Here is a 26,613-nt window from a genome sequence, read left to right as displayed (position 1 = left end):
TGTGAACTACAGAGCTGTGCATCTAACCCCCTATTGGGCACCCCCTCTCGGAAGTCTAGCATACACCTCAAATTCAGTCTGTCTAAAATGGAATTCTTCTTCTTTTCCAAAGTTGCTCCTTCTCCAGGGTTCTCCCTCAGTAAATGGTATCACCAGCCACCCAGTTATTTTAGGAAGAACTCAGAAGTCATTCTTGACTCCTTTCTCTTCCTCGTCCAATCAATCAACAAGTCCAGCCATGTACACCTCACAAATCTCACTTGAGTCCCTGTGTTTCTCATGTCATCATCCTGATCTGTGCTGCCTCATTGTCTATCCTTTGGACCTTTGCCACTGCACTGGACGCCCTGCTTCCTCTCTTGTCCCATCCAATCTGTTCTCTACAGGGCAGTCAGAAGAATCTTTTAAACATGCAAATCTGATCATGACCCTCCTTCCTTTTAAGTCCTTTATGAATGCCTCTTAACCCTTAGGATCAAGTCCAAAATCCTTAGCAGGGTTATAAAACATTCTGGGAACAGATCTCATACATCTCGACATCATCTTGGGCCACTCCCAGCCAGGATGGATTTCTTTTCATTCTCCGGTCCCTGTGCCTTTGCACATATTATCTTTCCATATCCTTTTTCTACAACTCTTCCCCTGGCAGACTCACTCACCTTCTAAATCTCTGCTTACATAGCCCTTGCTCCAAAAAGGTTTCTCCTAGAACAAGGGTTGACAAACTACGGTTGACAAATTTGCCTGTGGCTGTTTTGGTACAGCCCTCAAGCTAAGAACGGGTTTTAAATTTTTTAAAGAATTTCGAAAGAAGAAAAAGAAAAGGAGGAAGAGACAGATGAGGAGGAGGAGGAAAAACAGAAACCATCTATGATCATTAAAGGCTAAAAGAGTAACAACCTAGAATATCTCCTATCTGGCCCTTTACAGAAAAGGCCCCTGCCTTAGAGCATCAACCTAAGGTCCCCTACTATGTGCTCCCCTGGTGCCTGGACTTCCTCAGTCATCACTTAGGCTTTCTTACAATTAGTTGCTTAATGTCTCCTTTTTGCACTGGACTCTAAGCTCAGCAAAGTTGGGTACATGTTCATCTTTACCACACTGTATCTCCAGTATGTAGTACATGGCAGAAACTTAGTAAACATTGTTGAATGAACTGCAACGAAACCGAAAATAAGTGAGAGCTTCATATTGCTGGGTCCACAGACAGGCCATGGAAGCACTTCTAAACGAGTATGACTAGGACAACCATCCCCCCAGTGCTCTCAGGACAATGACGATTTACGCTCGTTCTCCCAGAAAAAATATTAATAGCTCCCCCTCTACTCTCAGAAGTGTCCCTCTTTGGAGGAGTTAGGAGACTTGGAAAAAGTTCATAGGTCCAACTGCCTGTGAAGAGAGAAATTTCCCAAGATCACTGGAGCAGAAACCACAGTGGCTTTTGTAATCAAAGGGTGGAACTCTTTCCATGGAAGAGTTCAAATCATTGTAACACGTAGTATTCAGAAACCAGACTAATAGAAAAATACTGTGTTTATGGAACATCATGATTAAAATAGATTTTTGCTTTACTGACCTGGAAGTCTGCCTATTATTTTTAACATAGTCATTGTGTGAAAACACATCCTTCATTGTAAATAACCAACTTTCAGAACTCAATCCACCTTGAGTTTGGAATGGCCAGTATAATTACTGTGAATAAATACTTTTATGACAAGCTCTTTTTTTGACATACACAGGTGACTCAATCTTTTTGTCTTTCAGTACAAGTGGGAAATCAGATATTCTAGCTAATTAATATTCAGGAATAATAAAATAAGTTATTTGGGGATACAAAACTTAAGAATTGAAGTAAACTTCAGAAATCATCTGATTTAACAGGCTGACTTTACAGATATGAATTTGGAGAACACAGGAAGCAAATGTTCCTGCTCTGTGTAAGGCTCCCTTGGAATCAGGCCTGTTTAAAATTTTCCGATAAATTTAAATTAAATTAAACATCATTAATAATCAAATTTATGCTGTATCTATTTCTTTAATGATTGTGACATCACTTTGGTATCTTCATGCCTGAGATTCATCTTCAAGAACAGAAGTCTATATTGTACTTTATGTGTACATGAATCTCACCTGTCTAAAGAAAGGCATGAGTCCTACATCTTTCTTAAATTCCCTTTTCACTTCTTCTCTACAGAGTGTTTTGCCACCATCGGTCTGAGCTGTAGGCCAAACTCATCAAACCTATGTCGATTATTCATACTATTGATTATAATGACAGTATTTACTGAATTTGTACAAGGCACTAGGCACTAAGCTTATGTGATTCACTTTCTTGTCACGACAACCAGATGAGGTAAGTGTTATTAAATTAAAAGGGAGAAAGGTGGGCCTAGGAGCAAATAACTTGCCCAGGATACAGAGCTGGTAAGTCATCCAGATGGGGCCTCAACTCATATCTCTATGAACTACCAGCCTATAATAACAAATTCCTCCGGATGCTGTGTTGGATACCTGCGTGTACCATGTCAAGTCCTCTCCATCCCATCTCTTATTCCAACCACTGATGTGTGGCTCCCATTTCCATGCAAAAGAAAGCTGACAGTGCCTTGCCTTCTGCCCTTGGGCCTCTCTCATGCTGCCACATGAGATGAACCATTTAGCATTCATACCTCTGCAACCAGGAAGTGTTGGGTTTGGAGCTTTGACCAGTTGGAGACATGAACCAGTGTCTTCTCTTTTTGCCCATGGGCAGAATTGAGATACACTTCAAAAGGGTCCTCACAGGATCAAGCATCTCCTGTAGACATCTTGAGCTGCTTTCCCTCCTTTGTTTCACTACTTCTGTCCCCCATTCCTGCTCCCTGAGATCATCTCCCAAATAAATAAACTCTATGCAAATTTTGTCTCAGGCTCTGCTTTCAACAGCATCCAGGATGAGAGGAGGCCTTCTTCCCCACCATCAGACCATCTTGTTTCTCTCCTCCTGAGCTTTCTATCACGAATATGCAACAGCTAACATACTTTATCTGAAGAGGAAATCCTCTGTCTCTGATGGACCTGACTTCTTCATTTCCTGTGAATAGCAGAGCTATCTGCATCTGTAGGGTCTCAGGACCACATTGAGAATATTTGTCTACCTCTGCTGGAAACCCTTCTGATTAGTCAGGCTCTTTGAGCTGGAAACATAAGGATTTATAATGAAAAAGAATCACACAGTAAAAACAGAAAGAATGAAAAGAAAACAAACCAATAAAGAACCTATCCTATCATAATATTTGAGGTTCTGGTATTTGCTGGCTTTGGAGGGAGTTCAAAATAAATGAAAGAAATGTGTATTTTATTAAATGGTAATATTTAGAAGATGTAGGGGGGGAAGGAAAGATAAAGGCTTCCAATCATATTTGCAAATATGGGTCGTCTCCTAGCCCCTTCAAAATGGTTAGATGTTTTCCTTGCATCTGAGCCACCTCCGCAGTTTTGGAAGTAACACCTGGGACCAACGAGAAAATCATGCAAGGGGTAGCGAAGCTGCACGTGTATCCAGCCCACAGAGCTGGGCACCACACCGTGCTCTCAGCCTGGACTGTAATATGATAACGAGCTCTTTCTAGCCAAGTTGCAGCTGCCCATCCGACTTCCTCCCCAGGAAGAGCCTATTGCTTCTGACCCCACATAGGTCTGCCTGTAATAAACTCTATCCTTCCCTTGCAACATCTGCTATTGTTAAAATGATCTCTGTTTGTCTTGAAGTATAAATAGGCCCCAAATTTCAAGAGTTCAGAATACACTGAACCGTAACAGCATAGCTTTTTCTTTTCCTTCTTGGTAAGAGCCTTATCCCTCTCTTGGGTTTTGGAATTCATTTTAAGAACAACAATGAAATAAAGTGGAGAGGAAGAAGATTTGAGAGGGTCAGGAGGACTCTAGGGGGTCAGAAATGAAGAGCTGGCCCTGGCTTTTGTTTTTCCTATATTTGCCGGAATGCATGTTGATGGTCCATGTGAGCCATTTTCTGTATTCTTGTTTCTCCATACTAAACTTAAGACTTTGGGGCAAGAGAAGGAACTAATTTTATTACTAATTAGTACCCAAAGTGTTCTGCAATGTTCAAATCGACCAACTTTTAATTTTGCTTGAACGAGACAATTTCTTGTTCCTCATCATGAATGTACTTGTTTTCAAGAAGAGAAAATAGGGGAGCCTTAGTCCTGGCCTCAGATGTAGGGTCTTGGTGAAAAGCAAGACACTGAGGCCTGGTGGCACTAGATTCCCAGCCTAGACTTGCCAGTAGGTAAACTGTCCTCACTCCTCTGAACCTCAATGGATAAAATAAGTGATTATTTCATAGTACAGTTAAAGTAGTAAATGAAATAATGCACATGAAATGCCTGTTAAGTGTGGTTAATAACTATTAGATGATCATGATTTTTCAGTATATGAGATTTTATCTTCCAGTGAGACTCAGAAAGTCTTCCAGTCCAGTTATCAGAGCTTCCTCAGATAGAGAGGAATCAGTTCCATATGCATCTCCAGCTGAGGGGTTAAAACAGATAAAATGCTTAGAAGAGTGCCTAGCAGGTTGTAAACACTTGATAAATGTTAGCTATTCATCACCATCATTATCTATGTATCATTAATAATGTACAATTATCCTTATTATTATAATCTGTTTACTGAGTGACCTGGACTCAGCAGGTGCAAAAGAGGAAATTTAGTCTTCCTAACCCATTCCCATTTAAACTCATGCTGTCAAATTACTTTTCTCAGATCCTGGATGAAACCCCAGGCAGATGACACAGCTTTTCTGATTACTTTCACATATGAAACATTCCAGTCCAATCCAATGTAATCTCAAATCCTTTTGAAACCTTCTTCCTTCCTTCAGCTTCAAAATCTGGGAAATCTGTGATGGGGAAAATATTGTTGGCTTTGCATTACTTCTCCCCCTTGATTCCTCTTCCTCCACTCACTACAAAGCCTCTGGTTTTCCAGAGGCTTTGTAGGCTCAGAGGGTTTGATACCCTCTGAGTATTGCAGATGTCTAAAACTGACTCTTTTTTGAGTCCTCCTGTGGGTTCCACAGAGACTTGCACTAAGGATCTGCGGTTGCCTGTCTGGCATGTGAGATGCCTGTTCCTGGTGGCTACTTATGACTTATCTGAAAGCCCCTGATGCCCAGTGTCCACCCCCACTTGAGGTCACCCCACACCTCTTGGGTGGGTCTCTGTTAAAATGGTACATGATACGCTCCCCTAACAAGTCCACCCACACCTGGAATACTGTGGGCCTGGCATCTTTGCTCAGCAAGCTAGGAAATGGAAACTTCTTCAGCACAAGGCACTTTGGCCAGTCTCTCACCAGGAGACTCTTCTTCAGTGTGTCAGACAACAGTCTCTGTCAACTTCTAGTGGTGCTTTAAAACCCAGCTCCTCTGGAGAGGAACATGACGGCAAGTACTAAGCTCTGCCTTCCTGTGAGCAGAGATGAGGAGTTCATTGCACACTGAGAATTATCTACAATACGGTCCTAGAACAGTTCCCTTCCACCTCCCAGTGAATTCTCCTCTTCCTGTATACCCGGAGGTACATGAAGGGCTAGAGAGTCAGAGGCTACACTAGGTTCTAGCCACTTCGTTTACAAGATCAACATAGATTATCTTAGTCTGCACTGTCCAACACAGTAGCCACTCACCACATGTGGCTATGTAAGTTTAAATTTTAATGAATCACAGTAAAACAAAATAAAATTCAGTTCCTCAATCTTCCCAGTCACTTTCAAACACTCAATACCCACACGTGGCTAGTGGCTACCATACTGAATAGCACAGATGTAGAAAATTTTCATCATTGCAGAAAGTTCCACAGACAGAGCTGGAACTCTGGAGCCTCACTTTAGAAGGTGAAGGTTTTGTCAACTATTGTTTTGTTCTCAGGGCTTGGAGCTTCTCTTAAGGTCATAGTACAAGAGAAGATTCATATTTACCAGTTTTTTAGATAATCATTAAGTAGATCGATTTTGACATCTGGGTTCTGGACTAAGAGTGTGTTAAAGCAAATGAATACAAGACCATTTTTCATGATGCTAAAATCTTAGATAAAGCAGAAAAAAATTAATTGGGGTTCTTATGTTTAAGCCTCAAGTCTAAAACAATGTCTACTAAAAATAAAATAAAATTAACAAAAGGAACAAAAGTAACCCATATCACTATTTCTTCTCACCTGGATCACTGCAATAGAATGGCTAACTCATCTTTCTCTTATTCATTCCTGCAAACCTCCAGTTACTCTTCCAAAGTTTAAAAAATGCAAAGTAAATTGCATCAGTTTCCATTGCAAGTCGAATAAAATCTCATGTTCTTAAAATATCCCATAAGCTCCTCAGGATCTGCCTCTTGTTCACCTGTGCAACCTCATCACAGGCTACTCATCTGCATGCAAGCCCACTATTATTCAGTCCCTGTGGCCTTCCTTCCTCCGAGGCTCTGCTCCTCCAGCCTCGGGATTTACACACAAACTGCTTTCTCTGCCTTGAAGGCTTTCCCCTCCACATATTACCTGGCCAACTCTTATTCAGTTTGGGTCTCAGTTTTAATATTACTTCCCAGAGCAGCCTTCACTGACTTACCACCACCACCACGACCACTGTGACGCACTTATGGCATGCCTGTTCTCTTCTTTATAGCGTTTATATGTAATCATATATTTAGTTGTCTATTTTATGTATAGATTTCTTATTGCTTACCTTTCCTAATATGATATGAGGATAGGAATCATGTCATTTTGTACACCAGCTTTTCTCCTGATACCTGGAATGCAGTAGCTGCCCACTAAATATCAGCTGGGTAAGTGAACGGATGAATAAATGAATGTGCACATCTTAACACTGACTTTCTTTTCTTTTTCTTTAATTTAATTTATATTTTATAGAGCAGGTTCTTATTAGTTATCTATTTTATACATATTAGTGTATATATGTCAATCCTAATCTCCCAATTCATCCCACTACCTTCCGCCCTTGTTTTCCCCCCTTGGTGTCCATATGTTTGTTCTCTACATCTGTGTCTCTATTTCTGCTTTGCAAACTGGTTCACCTGTACCATTTTTCTAGATTCCACATATATGCATTAATATACGATATTTGCTTTTCTCTTTCTGACTTACTTCATTCTGTATAACAGTCTCTAAGTCCATCCATGTCTCTAAAAATGATCCAACTTCATTCCTTTTTATGGCTGAGTAATATTCTGTCATATATATGTACCACATCTTCTTTATCTATTCATCTGTAGATGGGTATTTAGGTTGTTTCCATGACCTGGCTATTGTAAATAGTGCTGCAGTGAACATTGGGGTGCATGTGTCTTTTTGAATTATGGTTTTCTCTGGGTATATGCCCCGTAGTGGAATTGCTGGGTCATATGGTAATTCTATTTTTAGTTTTTTAAGGAACCTCCATACTGTTCTCCATAGTGGCTGTATCAATTTACATTCCCACCAATGTGCAAGAGGGTTCCCTTTTCTCCACACCCAACACTGACTTTCTGAAGGAATAGCTCTAGCAGCAAAGGTAGCACTTTCAGCCTAGAAGGAAGGACACAGCATGGGTAGGGAAAGTGTTTGGGGGTCAGCAAGGCCCTGGGTGGACCAGTCCCTTAAATCACCTTGTACCTGCACCAGTTTCCTCCATCGACACACAAGACTGGCCCAACTTTTCCTCTCACTAGAGGACAACCCACCCCATCTTTGTCACAGCTCGTTGTGTTCCTTAAAACACCTCAGAACCCAGCAAGGAAGCAAAGAGTGAGAGCTTTCCCGCCTCTGGTGGGTAGTCCTACCTCTGTGCCCCTTGTCTCTGCAACAAACAGTAAAATGTTAAGCCTCGCTTATCTGCTTGCACACTTCCCAGTGAAGGCTCTCCTCAATGCCATGCATTCCCCAAAGTAGGGGCTTCAGTTTCTTTTCTTTCTTCCTTCTTCAGCAATCATTTGCTCTATTGTTTCACCTATCAGCTAATTCCAGACAATTTTCAGTTTTCTCTCTAGCTGTGCTTTATCTTTCAGTTTCTAATCCCAGAGATTCCCGCTGCCAGATGGATATTTGAATAGTTCCTCTCCCCTATAGTGGGCATCCCAAACTCACTAAAGACAAAGCTTAGGCCAACAACCTCTTCCTTCTTATTTCCCCATATCTACTGTTGGAACCTTTGTTCCGCAGGATATGCTGACTGTGGACAATACAGTAACTCTTGATTTCCTCTCATCAGTTCCCAACAGTCAGGAGTGGGCAAGCCCTTTCTTCTCCCTCTCTTTTGTATGTCTTTGATCTGTACCATCCTCTCCCTTCTGATGGCCATCAATTTCCTCCAGCTCCTCAATGCATTTCCTCTAAAGCTAAACAATTAAAACAGTGTCCTATCAGGTCTTTCCATTTGGCCCATGCTCCAACCCAATCTTCACCCTGCTTCCTGCAGCCTGACTAAAGTACAGCTTCCCATAGGCTCCTCCTCTATCCTGGACTCTTCAAAGCCCCCTCAACAGCTCATGAAGTAAATAAAGAAAAGTACTTCAGTCTGGCTTTCAAGGCTCTCCAAAACTACAGCTCTGTTCTCCCTTTTTCTCAACATGTCTCCCATTCTACAACCAAATGAAAATACCCCACACGTTGTGATGTCAGTGTCCTTTATTCATGCCTTGATAAGGGAAGTTTTTTCTCCTTCTGTCAAAGTCCCACCCATCCATTTTGCTCAGAGTACTATGTATGTATTTGCAGGTGCTTATCTTACATTGTTTCGAACTAAGGTCGAGTACTCGAATTATCATACTAAATTATTACACTAAATTATCTCCTTGAGGGTCAAAGATGAATCTCACTTATGCATAATTCCCCAGACAGCCTATATCCAAGAAAGGTCATGGTCATTAAGAAAACAAAGCATGGGTTCAGACAGATTTGGGCATAAATCTTCACTTTATCACTTGACGTACGTCTTAAACAAAGCCCCTAAACTCTGTGAGCCTCAGTTTCATCATATTTAGAATGATAAAAATGAGACTTACTTCCCAAGTTACTGTAAAAGTATAATATATAAAGCACCTAACACGATGTCTGGCATGTAAGAAGCACCCAGTAAATGGAAACTACTGCAATAGAAGTAACTATCATTAAATTGTAATAGAGAATCGATATGTATTGGTTAAACTAAGCTAAAACTAGCATAGTAAATCTATTCTGCCTTCCAGAAGGTCATAATCAAATTGGGTAAAGAAGGCACCACCTCATTCTACTATAATTAATCATGCTGAGCAAAATGTAACATGAATGATGACATTCCAGTAAGAGCCAAGGCAGTCTGAGGAGGAAGACTTCACTTCCTCCTGGAGTGGAGAGGGCATCCCCTTGAAGGACGTGTAGATCCTCAGTAAACTCGTGAAAGATGGAATAGCCACAGGAATAGGCCTACTCTGAACAGTAAAGGTTACCCTCTATTACTTTTTCTTTAAAAAAAATATTGAAGCTTGTTTTAAACGAGACCTTAGTCACTTCATTAGTGTTTATTTCACTAATTACTGATTTCTTTTGTAATTAACTTTTTCTTAAAAGGGAGTTTAATACAGGGGGAAAAATACTGGCTGGAAAAGGACCTAAAAGTTTGGTCTGATAGGCTATACGATTGTAAAGGAGTCACTTTGTTCCTGGGACCTTTGTGATATCAGCTGCAAACAGTAAAATGCCAGATATGTTTTTGAGGAAAGAATCAGGTGACGAAACGCATTTTACAACAGATTCAAGAATGAGTTCACAACATGGATGGACCTAGAGATTATCATACTAAGTGAAGAAAGTCAGACAGAGAAAGACAAATATCACATGGTATCACTTATATGTGGAACCAAAAAAAGAAAATGATACAGATGAACTTATTTACAAAACAAAAACAGACTCACAGACACAGAAAACAAACTTATGGTTACCAAAGGGGAAAGCAGGAGGAGGGATAAATTAGGAGTTTGGAGTTAACAGATACGCACTACTATACATAAAATAGATTAAAAAACAAGAACCTACTGTATAGCACAGGAAACTATATTCAACAACATACTGTAGTAACCTATAATGGAAAAAATCTAAAATATATATATTTCATGTATATATGAAACATATATAATATATATATGTATATATATATAAAACTGAATCCCTTTGCTGTACACCTGAAACTAACACAATATTATAAATCAATTATACTTCTTTTTTTTTAGAAAAAGAGTGAGTTCATATGGAAGATCTAAATGGCCTTGGGAATTCCCTGGTGGTCCAGTGGTTAAGACTCCGCGCTCTCACTGCCGAGGGCCGGGGTTCAATCCCTGGTCAGGGAACAAAGTTACCACAAGCCGCTCACGTGCGTACGACATGGCCAATAAATAAATAATTTAAAAATAAATAAAAATAAATAAGAATTTAAAAAGATAAACAGCCTTTCTCCTTGTCCCGTAGGGAGACAATCTTTGTTAGCACCCAGCCTCCTGCAATATTCATTCCCCAGCACACATGACCCTGTGTGGAAGGGGAATATATATAGGAAATTTACAAGCCTTTCTAATTACTAGGTACTATCACACAAACCAGTGCCAGAGTTGATAGCTATAAAATGACTGACTATTCAAGAACAATTCATGTGTGAGTGGAACCATTTTGAGAGAGGTGGGAAAGTCAACTGTTGAGTATTTCAAATGGTGATGATAAACCTACCTCCAAAACCAGAAGTGAAAATTTAAAATGATATAAAAAATTGATGATGAGGTGTTATTTTAAATTTGTTTTGAGTGTGTGATCAAGAGTGATTTAGGTGATTCAGAATATTTTCTTTCCCCTTTCTTTTTCATTCCTGTCAAGAAGAGAAAGGGAAAGAAAATACCCTAATTGTCAAATCTGGACTTTCTAGATTAAAATATATGTATTCCGTATTATCCAGGTGGGCTCTGCTGGGGAGGGAGAAATTTCCCCCTCTACTTCTCTTGAGTTCTTTTGGCCAGACTAATAATAAAATTGACACAAGACAGATTAACAGCAGAAAGAGGAACAAATTTTAATTCATGTGCACAGAGGTCTCATAGAAATGGGACCTAAGAAGTGGCCAAAGCCAACAGCTTTTATATTTTTTTAGACATAGAAACAATAAATTTGAGAGGAATTGGCAGGACAAAAGAATTTAGGTTTGGGTGCCCAATTAGTAAGAAATGTAAGCAAAGTTTGGGCTTGGGTAATAAATTAGGAAAGAAGTAACAAGGTTTATTTATACAAGCTTCTTGGCCCTGAATTCCCTGTGCCTAGCGATAAGGGTGTCCCTTCTACCTCCACATGCATGAAGGGCACCTTTCACATGGGAGATTTATTTCCTCCTTTCAGGGAGACAGAGAAGAGGGTCAGAGTGTCCCTCTTGCATCGAACGTTTCTTAAGTAACTTTAATTCAAAATAATCATATGCCATTAAGGCATATTTTGGGGTCGTCTACCCTGGGCCCCAACAGTTCTAATATAATCACAAGTGTCCTCAGAAGAGTGATGCTGAAAACGTTTGAAGGAAGAAGAGAAGACAAAGTGACTAGAGAGGCAGAAAGAGTCATGCAGGGACCTGCAAACAGCAATGTTACTGAACTGAACTTGGGCCCCCTTGCCCGATGCACAGCTGAGTCAATCTACTGACACAGGTTGTGGAGAAGGAAAGTACAGCATTTATTGCAGGGCATCAAGCAAAGAGAATAGGCAGCTCATGATCAAAAGACCCAAATTCCTTGATGGCTTCCAGGAAAGGGTTTTTAAAGGCAACATTTGGGGTGAGGACTGCAGGGGGCATGACTTTCTTCTGATTGGCTGGTGGTGAGGTAACAGGGTGGTGTTTCAGAAATCTTCATCATCACCCTCTGATTCCAACCAGTCTGGTGTCTATGCTCAGCATGTATTCACCCTCCTCCACATGGGTGGGTGGGTGGGGTCTTAGTTTCAGCAGAACAACTCAAAGATGTGTATCAGATTGTTATGTATATCTCTTGAGGAGGAGTTAGGACTCTGTTTTATCACTGAAATATTGTTTCTTGACTGCTTTTCCTTTGTTTCTGTATTCCCTCACTTCCCTAATTAGTAACTGCTGGAGTCTGCTCTTTGAAACTCCAGAAAGGTCTAGGAGACTAAAGCCTTTTTCCTACAAGCAAGAAATTGGGGACCCAGAGGGGCCCTGCTAAGTTTCAACAAGATGCAAAATGAAGCAAAACATTCCAGTCACGCAATGAAAAAAATTATAATACAGGTGCCAGCTATGAGGTTGTAGGGAGAAAAGGGTCAGCGAGAAGAAATGCTCCAGAAGCAGCTTTCATGCCCTGAGGTTCAGTGCTTCCTGGTTGGGGCCTTTGTTTTGGGGGAGTTAGAGTAGGTCTTGGGAGAAGGGAAAGCAGCTCGAAACTAGTCAGGTTCCTGGAACACAGAGGCACTTCCTGTGACCTGTGTGCATTCCTGCTGTGGGAAGGACCCCGCCCTAGGCCAGAGAAGGTACATCACCCATTCACACGGTTGGCTTACCTGGAGGCAGTTACTAGGCAACCAGTGTGGGAAAACTAGCACGTACCCATCAGGAACAGGCATTTGGATCTTTTTTAAACAAGACTAAACAATTGCTCCTTCTTTTTCAAAACTCTTCTGTTTCTGTAGCTGTTTTCACGTTCAAGGCAAACAGAGAGCCAGTGGAGGCTTGGCAACTGAAACCTTGCCTCTGTTTTGTAGGAGATGTAACTCCAAGTGTCCTTTGGAAAAATGTCCCACCATGGATTCCATGACCCACATATTCCATTTGGAGAAATGGAGGGAAAGAGGAAGAAAAGGGGAAATACAAAGTAACAGAAGAAAAATGAAACAGGAGCACGAGAGCAGGAAAGTCTGAGAAAGAAAGAGAGAGACCATCCTGCGCTTGTGCGCGACTCTCTTTCGTATGGAATTAATGGTGGTTTAATGGGGTATGAAGGGCTGTTTTACTGGAAACAATGAGGAACAATTGTCTAGCTCACGTTTCATTTCACAGGTCATTATTGCATTAAGAAGTAAATCGACCAAGTCCGGTAAATAACAGTCTGCGTATTGCCGAGAGCTTCAAACCAACAATTTTAGCCATCGCCAACTAATATCTCTGTCATTTTAACCCTTGCAGGGGAGTGCTAGGGGGCTAAACAATTACAGACTTCACCCAGCTCTAGCAGGTGAGCATAATTCATTGCCCCTCCAGTCCCTCCTTTTGCAAAACCCAGGAGGCCATATTTTAGCACTGTTTTGTTGATGAACCAGCCAGAGCCCACTGCAGCTCTGGTGGCCTTGAAAAACAGCCCCCATTTTAGTGAGTCCTGCAGGCATCTTTAAACAGACTGCTTCCTCTGCAAAATTAATTGCTGCAAAATGCGGTGCTCCCTCATCTAAGCTTTTGCAAGTTCATACTCAGCTATTTGGGTGGGCCATTGATGTGTCTGAGAGAGCCAGGGAAAATGAGCCGCTTTCCCTTATTACAGAAGTTCACATTTGTGTCACCAAGCATCATCAGGCACTGGATATTCAGGAGTTCCTAATGCCTAGATTCTGATTCCCTTAATTCAGGGGAAATTTGGTGACTGAGGCTGTATTTTGAAGTGATAGCATTGTAAATAAATATATCAAAGACAGTTTATAATAAAGTCATAGTTAAAACACATGTAATAAAATACATATTTAAATGCATATCAGTACACAAGCATACCTCATTTTATTACACTCTGCAAATACTGAGATTTTTTACAAATTGAAGGTTTGTGGCAACCCTGCGTTGAGCATGTCTGTCAGCACTATTTTCCCAACAGCATTGGCTCACCTCGTGTCACTGTCGTATTTGGGTAATTCTCACAATATTTCAATCCTTCCACCAGCATAAAAGATGACAACTCACTGAAGGTTCAGATTATATTCAGCAGTTTTTAGCAATAAGTAATTTTTAATGAAGGGATGTGCATTGTTTTTTAGATAAATGCTATTGCACACTTAACAGACTAGAGCATAATGTACACATAACTTTTATATGTACTGGGAAACCAAAAAATTTATGACTTGCTTTTTTGCGATACTCACTTTATTAGGCAGTCTGGAACCAAAACCGCGATATCTATGAGGTATGCCTATAAAGTATTTTTTGCTTCAAATTATAACAAAGATGAGACAAAAATCAGGCTAAGAATCATAATGTTACATAATCATATCAAATAAATCCAGTTCTACTGATAGTTTTTCCATCAAAACCTGATGTTCACCCTGGAGAGCGAATACGGAGACCTCCATATTTCTACAATACCTCTAAAATCAGATAAACCAGGTCTTCCTTCTTTCCTGAGAGAAAAGAAATCTTTCAGAGATAGCATCAGTATTCCAACTTACTATTTCTTGTTCTTCCCCCTTCCAAACTAAAACTAAGGCCTTACAAAGAACTACGGTAGGCTGAGTAATAACCTCCCAAAGATGTCCATGCCCTAATCTTGACCATGTGAATATGGACTTTGTTGGTGTAATTAAGTTTATGGATCTTAAAGTGGGGAGTTTATCTGGGTGAGCTCAATCTAATCCTATAAATTCTTAAAAGCAAAGAACTTTCTCTGGCTAGAATCAGAGAGATGCAGCAGAAGAGAAGGCAGGAGAAATTCAAAGCATGTGAAGGACACAAGCCACCCTTGCTGGCTTTGCAGGTGAAGCAGGTCACAGTCAGGGAGTGTGGGCAGCCCTAGAAGTTGAGCATGATTCCTCCAGTCTACAACCAGCAAGGGAATGGGAACCTCAGTCCTACAGTCACACAGAACTGAATCAGGCCAAGAACCTGAGCGAGATTAGAAGTAGATTCATCCATAAAAACTCCAGAAAGAAATGCAGTCCTGCTAATATCTAACTTTCAGCCTTGAGAGGCTCTAAGCAGAGAAACCAGCCAAGTATCCCAGACTTCTGACTTGCAGAACTGTGAGACAATACATGGGTGTTCTTTTAAGTCACTAAATTTATAGTAATTTGCTATGGCAGCAGCAGAAAACTGGTAAAATAACCAGTTAAGACGGATGCTCAAATGTTCAAGTCATCACCCCAGTCAGAGGCAGGATAAATGGAGGCAACAAAACAGTGGGCACTAGTACTTACTTAGTGCCTATCCCAAGCCAGGTGAGGGGCTGAAGAGTTTACAGGCATTGTGAGTTTTATAGCTCTAGGATCTGCTCCTTTGCCTCTAAAGTGCTCAAAGGAGAGAGAATATGGTCTAGATGTAGGGATGGGCTGGTTTCCACACAGGCCATGCTTAAGGAAAGTTGTGTCTCACCAACATCACCCAAAAGGGAAGAGATTATTATCCACAGGCACAGAAAAAAATCAGCTTCAAATCCCTTTCTCCATGGCAATTACTTTCAGGAACTTATATTCAATTTTTATTAACATTTTTCCTGTGAGGGAGTTAAGCAAATTGGAATTGGGTCCTACAGGGAGTCCGTAATTCCGTAGTAGACAGATTGGCTTCTAGGGCTAGGAAAATTTCTTTTCTTCTGCGTCCCTTTTCCTGACATGCTTTACATAATAACCAACTCATATTTCAGGATTCCCATTTGTTATATAAATGAGTTTTACTATCATTATTCTTATTAAAATAATAAGTAATACATATATATGATGTTTAAAAATGGAAACTTCCCTCTAAGCTGCAGCACTGAAGATCAGGATAGCAGAGGGTAAAGACAGGGAATTTTTTTTTTTCATTATATATGTTTTACTGTCTTGTTTATTCGTTCAACAAAAATTTTTAGGATAACTTCCTAAAAGTGGAGTTGTGGAGTCAGAGGTATAGGCCTTTAGATAGTTGCCAACACTACTGCTAAAATAATCGTATTAATAGTAAATAATAGTGGCAATGGTCATCACTGTCTTGGTAGTAGTGGTGGATACTTTTGTTGAGTTGCTCTCTTTTAATCCTTTCAATAAACGTATGAGTATATACTATTAATATCTCCACTTCCTAAATGAGGAAACGGAGGCTCAGAGAGAATAAGAAGTTTTCTTGGAGTTGCCCATCTAGTAAGTGGACACAATGCAGACAGCTCAACTCAGTAGAAAAACTCTTAACCAACGCTCTGATTATGAGAGAAACCATCTTTCTCTCTTTGTATGCTTTGTATGGCTTTTTGTATGCTTTTTGGCATTTGTATTTATTTCTCTGTGAAATGCACTTTAGAATCCTCTGAATATTTTTTGAATTGGTTTGTTCTTTATTTGTTCTTAAATATTAGTAAGAATTTTTTTGGTATATTAAGGAAATTAGCCCTTTTCTATATGAGTTGTATTGTTTCCCTAGTTTTTTAGTTTAGTTTTTAATATTCTTTGCAGAACTTTTTAATTTGAAAAGAGTCAAATTTATCAAATATTTACATATATGTCCTAGATTTTGATTCATGCTAAGAAAAATCTCCATAACTCTAAGGATATATAACCTCACCAAAATTTCCTGGTAATTCTATATTTTTTTTTCATCTTGAATCTGTATGAAATTTATTTTTATAAAGAGAAAGATATGAATTCCTAATTTTTTTCCCTGAGTGATTAGTCAAGTGCCTCAGTATCATTAATGAATAGTTTCTATTTTCCCATGATTTAAAATGTCATCTTTGTTATAAACTAAGTTCTTTAATGTATTTGGTTTCTATTTCTGACCTTTAAAAAATTTTTTGTTCCATCCACATATTTATTTCTAGGAGATTTTAATGATTGCATTCAGAATGTCACAAAATAGCATTAATTTTACACCTAGTGAGTGTGCAAATATATGGAGAAAAAAACTTTAAACTAAATCAAAGAATCTTTCAGATCCATAATATTGAAATGAAAAGGTCTCAGTCATGAACTTGCTTAGCACCTACTGGTAAGGCACAAGTGCTTTATTTATCGGTGGGACTGCCCAAATGTTTCCTTCCATTAAAATGCGTGTGCACGCATACACACACACACACACACACACACACACACACACACACACACAATAATGAAACACATAGAAACCATCCATCTGTCTTAGGCATAAAACAAGCTAAAGTTTGAGCTTCTGCCTTCTAAATCTTTCAATAATTCTTGTACCAAAAGAATGAAAGCAGCATTGAAGGATTCCTCCATTATTAAAATTTTACGAATAAGACCACAGTTTACTATTCAATGAAGTCCTGGAAATAATCCAGGGGCAGAGGCTGAGGGAGGAAAGGTGAAAGAAAGACAAGAAAATGAAAAAGAGAAAGGAGAGAGCCAGTATATCATCATGGCCAAAAGTTAAGTAATTTCACTTGGTGACTGACATTCAAAAACAGCCCCTCTTGTGGAACACTGATGTTACTGCTTCTCATAAAACAAACCATAGATATGTGAATAGATTTCTCAATAAAGGATTATACCCTGAATAGTAAAATTCCCAGGCTCAGAAAACCTTGATGCTTTATTTGGAGGACTGGATATTTAAACAGTAGTTTCTGCTAATGGCAGATAATCCCAGCTAGGCAAGCTTCTCTCTTTTACTGACCGAGTTATATGCCCAGAACCAATTAGGTGGTCTCCAGAATGGCTTCTAATTCTGTGGTTAGTTTCTAATTCTAGAAACCCAAGATGCATATGATGACCTATAAAAAGGACTTATAAAAGTGAAATTTATCAGAGACAAATACAGTCTAGCACATAGGTTTTAAAAAATCAGTTCTCTTTAATATTTATCCCTCCAGAACAAAGGAGGAAATACTCATCTGCGTGTAGCTATTTAGGCCTTGAAAAATGACTAGTGCAACTGAAGAACTAAATTTTAAACTGTATAATTTATATAATTATGTAATTTATAATTATAAATATATAATTTAAAGTGTAAAACTGATAATTTAGTTACAAAAAATGTTTAGGTATATTTGGAACAAATTGTACGTGCATCTACTTTTCAATTGTAAAGTTTATGAAATCTAGATACAGATCAAATATTTCTTATGAAAATGTAGTTTCTGAATTGAGATATGCTGAAACTGTAAAATTCATGTGAAATTTTAAAGACAGTATGAAAAAATACAAATATCTCAGTAATTTTGTACTGATTACATCTTCAAATAACTTTGAATATATTGGATTAAATAAAATATATTATTAATTAAATTTCATCTGTTTCTTTTTTCCCTTTTTTAACCTGGACACTAGAATATTTAAATTACACTTGTGGTTTGCATTATTATTTCTATTGGACAATGCTGTTCTGGATAGGCAATGCTCAGTTCCGGTTTCTACATTTTGGAAAAATCATCAACAATTGAAGAACATCAAAACAAGCCAGTTTAGAAAGTGAAAACCTGAAAAAATCTGTCATATATTTCCTAACAGAAAAAAGTTTAGAATTTCTATGCTAGAAAAAGGTAACCGCTTTTGAATATGTAAAAAGATGCAATATGGAAAGAATTATTTATACTCTGTCACCAGAAAGCAGACTAGGTTAGTAGACAGAAATCATACAGGAAGATCCTAACAATTAAAATTATTCAAAATATATTAGGCAGTCTTGTAAGAGAATGAATTCCCACTTCCTGGGAAAGTTAACAATAGAGGCCATCCTCACATTGAATGGGAAGTGCAACTGATTGACCTTCAAGAAACCATCAAAATCAAAAATACTGTAATCTTATCATTTCGTTTCCAACTGGTATGTATTTCTGCAGGCTAATGGATTAATATGAGACAATATCCCCCAAAATGCATTCTGAACTACACTAATTCCAAGGAGTACTCATGCGTAGTGTGAAAATGTATTCTGTAGTCAAAAAGTTGGAGAAATACTGGATAACACAAAGTTGAACAGTTTTTGTTTTTGTTTTTAATTGCAGGACTTATCAGAACCTTTAACGTTTTAATTCATGTGATGAATCTCCAAAACGGGAATGGTCAGAGTTTTCAACATACATCTGGCCATGCATCACATTTTTCACAATCTCCTAAGATAAGTGAATGGGAAACACTCTTTAAAAATGCTAAAACAAATTGTACATTGAGTAAATCTACAAAACATTTTGTGAAACAGCTGATGGCAAACTTCAATTCTTGACTTTTTCACTCATTTAGTCACCCATTTATTCATTTATTCCCTCACTCAGTAAACATATACTGGGCACATATTATGTTCCAAAGATTGTACTAAAAATTCAAAGATGTTTGCCTTCAAGGTACTCAGTCTGGTGAGAAGGCAGGCTTGTAAAGTGATGGCTGTAGAGCATGAGATGAGCTATAATGGAATTGAGTGATAGATGAAACAAGGACATAAAGAGACAGAGTCCCAACTGCATGTGGGAGCCAGGGGCATTCCATAGGAGAGCTATTACATTGCAACGCACAGGAAGCCCTGCATCTGCTCCTTCTAAACACAATTCTTTACTTGCCTCTTTCATATATGCCTTCTTTTCTTATCTACCTTGATGTTCTTTCTAGGTTACTCCAACAGTACACAGTGCTTTGCTCTCACTAGGTACTCGATAACTATTTGCCTAGGTTGGAAAAAAAAACAAAACCCTACATTAAGTCACTGGGGGAAAAGGAGAAGCTACAGAAAAATTACCACAATACACTTTTGATCTCATGACCAAAGCTTCTTCTCCATACAACTCTATTGCCATCACACAACCTTCAGCGGTTAATGCTGGCAAAATGCTTTTCTTGGATGTGACAGAGTCCATTTAGTTTGTCCATGAAAACTAATATATATACACATATATACTAGAAGAAGAGGAACTAAATGAGGTTTTTGTGTGATTGTTATTACATTGTTTCTTAAGAATGTCATAGTAATCGACAGTTATTTTTTTTAAACCTAAACATCTATTTCCTACCATGTAAAGTGGAAATATGTGAATTACTCGGTTAAATATATCTCTGTACAGCACCCCACCAGATGATTCAGACCACACGATGATAATTACCTAGAAGTGGTTACAAGCCCAAACTTTGGAGTCAGACAAATACAGATTTAAATCTTGGTTCTGCACATTCTAGCTGCGGGACCATGAAAAATTAGTTAACTTTTCTAAACCCTTATTCCCTCAAATGCTGAAAGGGATAATAATTCCTACATGTTAAGGTTGTTGTAGGGATAAATGGGAATGTTTATAAGCCACTTAGCATAATGCGTGGCACATGGAATATGCCAGATAAATGGTAACTATTATTATTGCTAGTTGGGGTGGATAATTGCTGGAATAATTGCACAGTTTCAGTTTGCTTTGTTCTTCGTAGATAGAGCTTTGTGTGTGAGAAAAGCTGATAGATCTAAGAGAGCTTACCTTGGACAATGTAGTGAAAGCAGCAAGAAAAAGTCGAAGGACGGTACCTGTGTACAGTACAGCACAGTGTTAAAAACACGAGTTCAGTCCTGAATCTTCTATTAATTAGTTGTATGACTTGGGCAAGTTGCCTATGTGTCTCATCAGCTTCCACATCGATAAAATAGAGGGGACAAGAATATTTATCTCCTAGGATAGATCCTGTCCATGGCATTAAATGAGATCATTCATCTGAAGGTCTTAGCACAGAGTCAGAAACATACTCAACAAGTATTAGCTGTTAATGGAAGGGCTGAAGAGCAAGACAATCACAGAAACAGGATGTCTAGATTGAAGAAAGGAAAGGGAAATTGCTCCTGTAGATCACAATGCCTCTTTACATCACCCTTTACAAGTCACACAGGAAAATCATTCCAATTCACAGTACGGATTATTTAAAAATGCAATCAAATATTGTTATGCCCTTCACTGCCTGGAGACCAGACAAGTCGTGGAAGAGGGAGAGACTAAGGTGGAAGAAAGGTGCTCTTTGGGTCTTACAAAGCATCCCCGGAAGCTTTATCCTCCTCTGCTCAGGATAAAAATCCCTGCAGTCACATATCCCAAAGGTTCTAATATTTTCTGAGACTCCACTGTGCCTTTATATTTTAATACCCTGACATCTGGAATCCTAAAAGTCTAATGTTTAACCATAAGTATCTGCTGAGATTAAAGAGCTATATACCAAGTTTCAATCTTTGGGGCCTATAATTGCTTGGGAAAAGAGAATGGTATTTCCCCCTCTAGCTAGAAGAAAAGACCTCTACAAGCACATATATTGGCAGACAAATTTTCTAACAACCGTTTCCTCTCTCCATTCTGTCCTCTCATTTTCTCCCTCCCTCTCCTTCTCCCATTTTATAATACCATGTTGCTGTCATTCCCAGGGCAAATGGGAAAAAAGAGAAGCCTGGAAAACTTAAAGACACATTTCAAGACCTAGCAACAAACAGTTGAAAACATGCTGGCTGCTCTCTGTTAGGCAGCTGAGCACACGTCTCCACACTGAAACTTGAGTTTCCCCATTATTCAGTTACAAACCACTTCATCACTCTATGTGCTCACAGTCAAATGCCAGCTTTATTTTCTTTTTCACCAACCTCATCTTTTATTTTTGATTTGAGGCTAGTCACTTTTAAGATCTCCACAATGGTTTACAACTTTCCTTCTCAAGAAGTGTCCAAGAAGTAACACGGTTTGAAAAATGTTTCTTACTCTTTCCTGGGAAAGAATGGGAAACTCTCACCTGCCCTGAAGGTGGATTTGGTCAGAAGTCCCAGTCAGACCACAGTACTTTGCTGGGCATGATGTTGAAGAAAGTGTGGGAAAAGCTTATCACGAGTTTATACTTTTAGTACAATGATTCAATATATAGTTTAAAAAATAAACTTAACATTGAACCCATTTTTATCCAGTGATATATTGTGAAAGTGATATGTTGAGGTCATTTAACTCACTTCAACACTAGGAAAAATAATCTGAATTTTTTAAAAAGGTTTAATATATTCTTATTATTAAAGACTTAATTTAGATTGTAAATACTCCTATGTCTTTTTAGTTAATGTTCTTTTCCCTTTCAGAAATATATCCAGTGTGTACATAAGCAAGTATGTTTATGTCTGCTGGTATTTGGCACAGAGAGCTTATTCTTGATTCTTCATGAGAAACTGAAACTGCCCGCTTTTTAAATTAAAAACATTAATTGTCTTCTTAACATCCTGTCTGTTTACTTCAAAGGGGGCGTATAACTCTATAACAGTGATTCTCAAACCTTAGCACAGCAGAATCACTTGAGGAGGACGTCTGTGTGTGTGTGTGTGGATGTGTACGTATGCGTGTGTGGGGGTGTATATGTATGTGTGTATGTGTGTGTATTTGTGTGTATGTGTGTGTGTGTATGTGTGTTTGTGTGTGTCTTAAACACAAAGGCTTGGGCTTCACACACCTATCGACTCATGCAAACGAATGTTTAATGTCCTAGGTGATTCTGATAATAAGCCAGCTTTGGAAGCCACTGTCCTAAGCACATCAAATTTACCTCCTAAATTGAAGAAGCAGAAAAAGGGCAGGAGAACGAGGGGGTTTTATGCTTTGTTTGTTTGTTTCAAAATTTCCAGTCTATTGAGAACCAACACATTTAAAATATAATGCAAATTATCAGACAAATTAGACATACAAAATGAAAGCCCTAAATTTTGTTCATTAGATCCAACAGATGTACAATTACTGTCAAGTAGCTCTGGTTCTACAGGTGACATTTCTGTCATCACCTCACTGTGGACCGGCGCAGTCTGTGGGCAGCACAGGGCGGTGGACCACTCATGGAGTCCTGCGTCTGTTGGGCCCCCTCAACCCCAGCTTTCTAACTACACTGCCTACTCCCAGCCTCGCTCTCACCATGATCCATTCACTCCACAGCAGCTTGTACGATCTTTTCAGAAAGTGAATAAAATCCTAGCACCATCTTCCAACCCCATCTTACTAAATCACTCTGGCCTATAAAGGGGCTAAGCCCTGACTACCTGCAACTACGCCCCCTCTCATTAACTATACATCACTCCTATGGGTCTCTTGTCCACCCACCCCTCAGACACATTGAGGCCATTCTGGTATCAGAGCCCCTGCTCTGGCTGGTCCCTCTCCCCGGAAAGCTCCTCCGTCTGCTCAGAGGAGTGATTCCTCGCTCCTCGTTCAGGCCTCATTGAAATTGTAACTCTGTTTCTGATAGCAGCTCCCTTACACGCACACACCACATCACACACTACCTACACCCACACACACCTGAAGCTACCTCTCTAGCCCAAAACTCTGTTTTATTTTCTTCATACCTCTCATCACTATTGAAATATTTTTATTTATTTGTTTATAGATATAGATATATAGATATAATCTCCACTGGAACATAAGTTTGATGAAGGCAGGAATGTTATTCACAACTATAGTTCCCATCCTTAGAAAGGCACTGGTAGACTACAGATGGTCAAATGCATTTGCTGAATGAGTGAAAATGTCAACTTCAGCACATCACGTGCAAAAGGTGCTCAAGGGATGCTAGCTTCCATTACACCCCCTTTCTACTTTCTATATCATGGCTAAGAAATTGTAAAATGCCATTGAAACCAAAGCTCTGATTTCCTTCAGTCTTCTCCCAATAACATCAGTAGCCATATGTACAAAGTGGGCTGAGAGGTGATTCCATGCATTTGTAGACTGGGACAGACAGGAAATGAGTCAGAAGCCAGGGTGGAAAGCTCTAGTACTGATCTAGTCCTACCTAAATGGGATATTAATTTCAAGACTTTGTTTGTATAATTTTGGATTTTCAGATGATCAGATGCCTCCATCATCAAAAGAAATTCTCTCCAGAATAAAATGCAAATGGCTCTTAGAGGTTCTCCTGCCTGGGACTAGCTGCCTTGCACCCTGTTGCCATGCATGTTTCAAAGTTGGCTGCAAATGCGAACTTACAGATAAGTACAAAACAAAATTAACAGCTCACTTTTCCCCTGGCTACACACCCTGCATTACACAGATAGCAAAACCCACTGGCACAGTGTTCCCCATAGCTGATCCACGTGGATAATTTTTGCTCCCAACACCAAAGCATATGACAATACATTGGGACCTGTGGATATCTGTCTGAATTTTGCATGTGAACTTATATATGCAAATAAAATTTGTATTTTTCAAATTAAAAATAAACCTCAAAGGCAATGGACTCCAAACTGTTTGTTAATAAAATGGAGAAAGGCCAAAAGGGTGTGTTAAACTCAATGCCATTTGGAATAAATGTAAGAGCTGGTTCCAGAGGCCTCCATTTTCATCTTTGCTGGCTGCTTCCACTGTTTTATAGATGACCATAGATTCTTGTCTTGAAGAGGAAAAATACAAAATAGACATTTATTCTCTTAAGATTAAATTTGTGCTTTTCTCCTCTACCATATTGTGGACAGAAACTGGAAAGTAGCATAAAACTATGGTTTAAAAAATGAGAAGGGACTTGAACTAGGGAAGGAGGGATCTATTCCCATTTTGGAAGTCAGAGGAAAACACTCCAATCCTGTTAGTACCCGGAAGGCACCATTTACTATGTACTGTCTCCTTCAGGGCAAGAAGACACAGACTGTATTTGCAGTGCAATAAACAATGGATTCTACTGTGGGAATCCTTACAGTTGGGACCTACAGCAACCTCATTTAAAATGTTATAAAGCTTTAAAACATCAGGAGTTTAAGGCAGTCCAGCCTACACACCTCCCAATATACCTTCAGCCTCCCACACATATGCTCACAACTGTCCATATGCTGAGAGTAAGTAGCATGTAATATTGTAATACCTATCAGAGTTTTACCATTGAATCATGTTTCATAACCAAGACAAAGAGTGGTGAAAAAATAAAATATACAGCTTTTCAACCAGCAGCAAATATGCTTATGCCTAAACAGTATATTTATACCACATGGTAAGCACCACCTAAGAATTCATTGAAAGAATATTATTATTCACACCTGGAGTATTTGATGGACATTTTAGAGTTCCTGTTTGCAAGAGACATTTTCAATGTCACCCCGTATCTTCCTGGCATTCACCTTCACATACCAAAGATGGCTGCTACAAAAACCTACCACTCCTTTCTGAGGAAGGTTTTTCCTTCCTCAGAAGGAAACCTTCCAGGAAACGTTTTTCCTGGCCTTGGGAAAGAGCATGATTGGCCTGTTCAGGGAAAGCCAAAGGGCTGGAGAGTTAGTGTACCCAGGAGCATCCCTCGGCCAATGAAGAGTAAGGTTTTGAAGTGTCAATATTTTAGCTTCTGCATGGCTTAGCTGGGACAACTGTGGGTCACGTCTCCAGGAGTCCCCACTTGGGGCATATTGAGTCTGAGATGCGAATTATACCTCCCAGTGGAGTCATTTGGTTATAACAGACTACAGTTCAGGGTGGAGTCTGGGCTGGAGATATAAATTCATCAGCAGTAAATGTATTTCAACTTTGGACTTAGGAGCAAGATAGGAAGAGAAGATAGTCCTGGAACATTCAAAACTTCAAAAGAGAAAGGGAGGCTTGAAAAGAGTCATCCAATGAAGTAGGAAGAAAGTTGGGATGTACTTGCAGCAGTTTCCACCTGAACAAAAATGTAAACTCAGAGTTACGTTGTTTGTAGAAGCAGAAAGACGATGATCTCTCCAGGGGTCCAGCTATAAAAACTGATAGCCCGATGGGCTTGTAAAGGCAAGAAGAATAAGAAGGGATTTTGATCATAGCCCCCAGGGACAATTAGAAGATGGAGAAACGGAAGGCAAAAAGAAGGCATGCCATCTAGTCTACCACCCTTTCCAGAGTGAGGGCATTTAGCTCTGGTGGAAGAGAAGGATTCAGAATCCAGAGGAACTGCTTCCAAGGCAGACACTGCGAAACGCTGAGCACAGAGAGTGCTGCTTCAGGCCCAAGAGACCAACCTAGTGAGAGGACCATTCTCTTCACCTGTGCACAGGTGGGTGTTGGGAGTCTGTACCTTTGACATGGACCACAGGCAATCTCATGGAGGGCAAAACAGTGGTATTGTGACATCCCTTAAGCACCCAACATTCCTGAGATAGAGGTGAGTTGAGCAGCTTACTGGCACAGACTCCAACTCTATTGCTCAGTTCCTCTCCAGGATATTTTGTTCCCACTGGACCACACAGCCAAACCAGCTCCGTCCCATGCTTGTTCCCTCTACTGGAGACATCGAGTTCAGATAGAACTGACCTGTGTTGAAGAAGGATCCAGTCCATTCTGCTTCAATTTTAGGAAATACAGAAACTGGTGGAGGCAGACCCAGAGCTCTCCCATCCAGATCCTTAAAGAGATATTTTCTAGGACTTTCACAGTCAAATTCAGAGCAGACCAGTATTCCTAAATCTTTCCTGGGAAGATAGATAGAAAGCAACTCTCTCATTTCCATGATAAGCCACCAAAAGGAAACATATATTGGTAGTGCTGACGTTATGAAAAATAAATTCAATAAAATTTTATTATTACTAACGTGTTACCTAGATATGAAATAACACTCTATAGAAAATGTTATTTCCCAGTTATATGGTCAAGAGAAAAAGACAATTCTTATTAACCAAATATTCTGGATATCGAGTTATATAATCTTTACATAAATCACTAATTTTCTAAGATACAATAAAATGCCCCTAACTAATAATATTTATTAAACATGA

General features: G+C 39.3%; 1 protein-coding gene across 2 annotated transcripts in view; it reads right to left on the bottom strand.

Moving 5' to 3' along the window:
- The window catches only part of PKHD1 (PKHD1 ciliary IPT domain containing fibrocystin/polyductin), a gene marked incomplete at both ends in the record, with an annotated part of 425,783 nt that overhangs the window by 76,220 nt on the left and 322,950 nt on the right, over window positions 1-26,613 (bottom strand). For both annotated transcript variants that reach the window (XM_082663569.1, XM_082663570.1), the window contains one exon: window positions 26,153-26,310. In XM_082663569.1, coding sequence (XP_082519695.1) covers window positions 26,153-26,310 — 158 coding nt within the window. The remainder of the gene's footprint in view (window positions 1-26,152; window positions 26,311-26,613) is intronic.

This window comes from Grampus griseus (genome assembly GCF_964374135.1).
Source record: "Grampus griseus genome assembly, chromosome: 10".
NCBI lineage: Eukaryota > Metazoa > Chordata > Mammalia > Artiodactyla > Delphinidae > Grampus > Grampus griseus.
The sequence above is the reverse complement of the archived record's forward strand: the minus strand, read 5'-3'. Positions and strand labels throughout refer to the sequence as shown.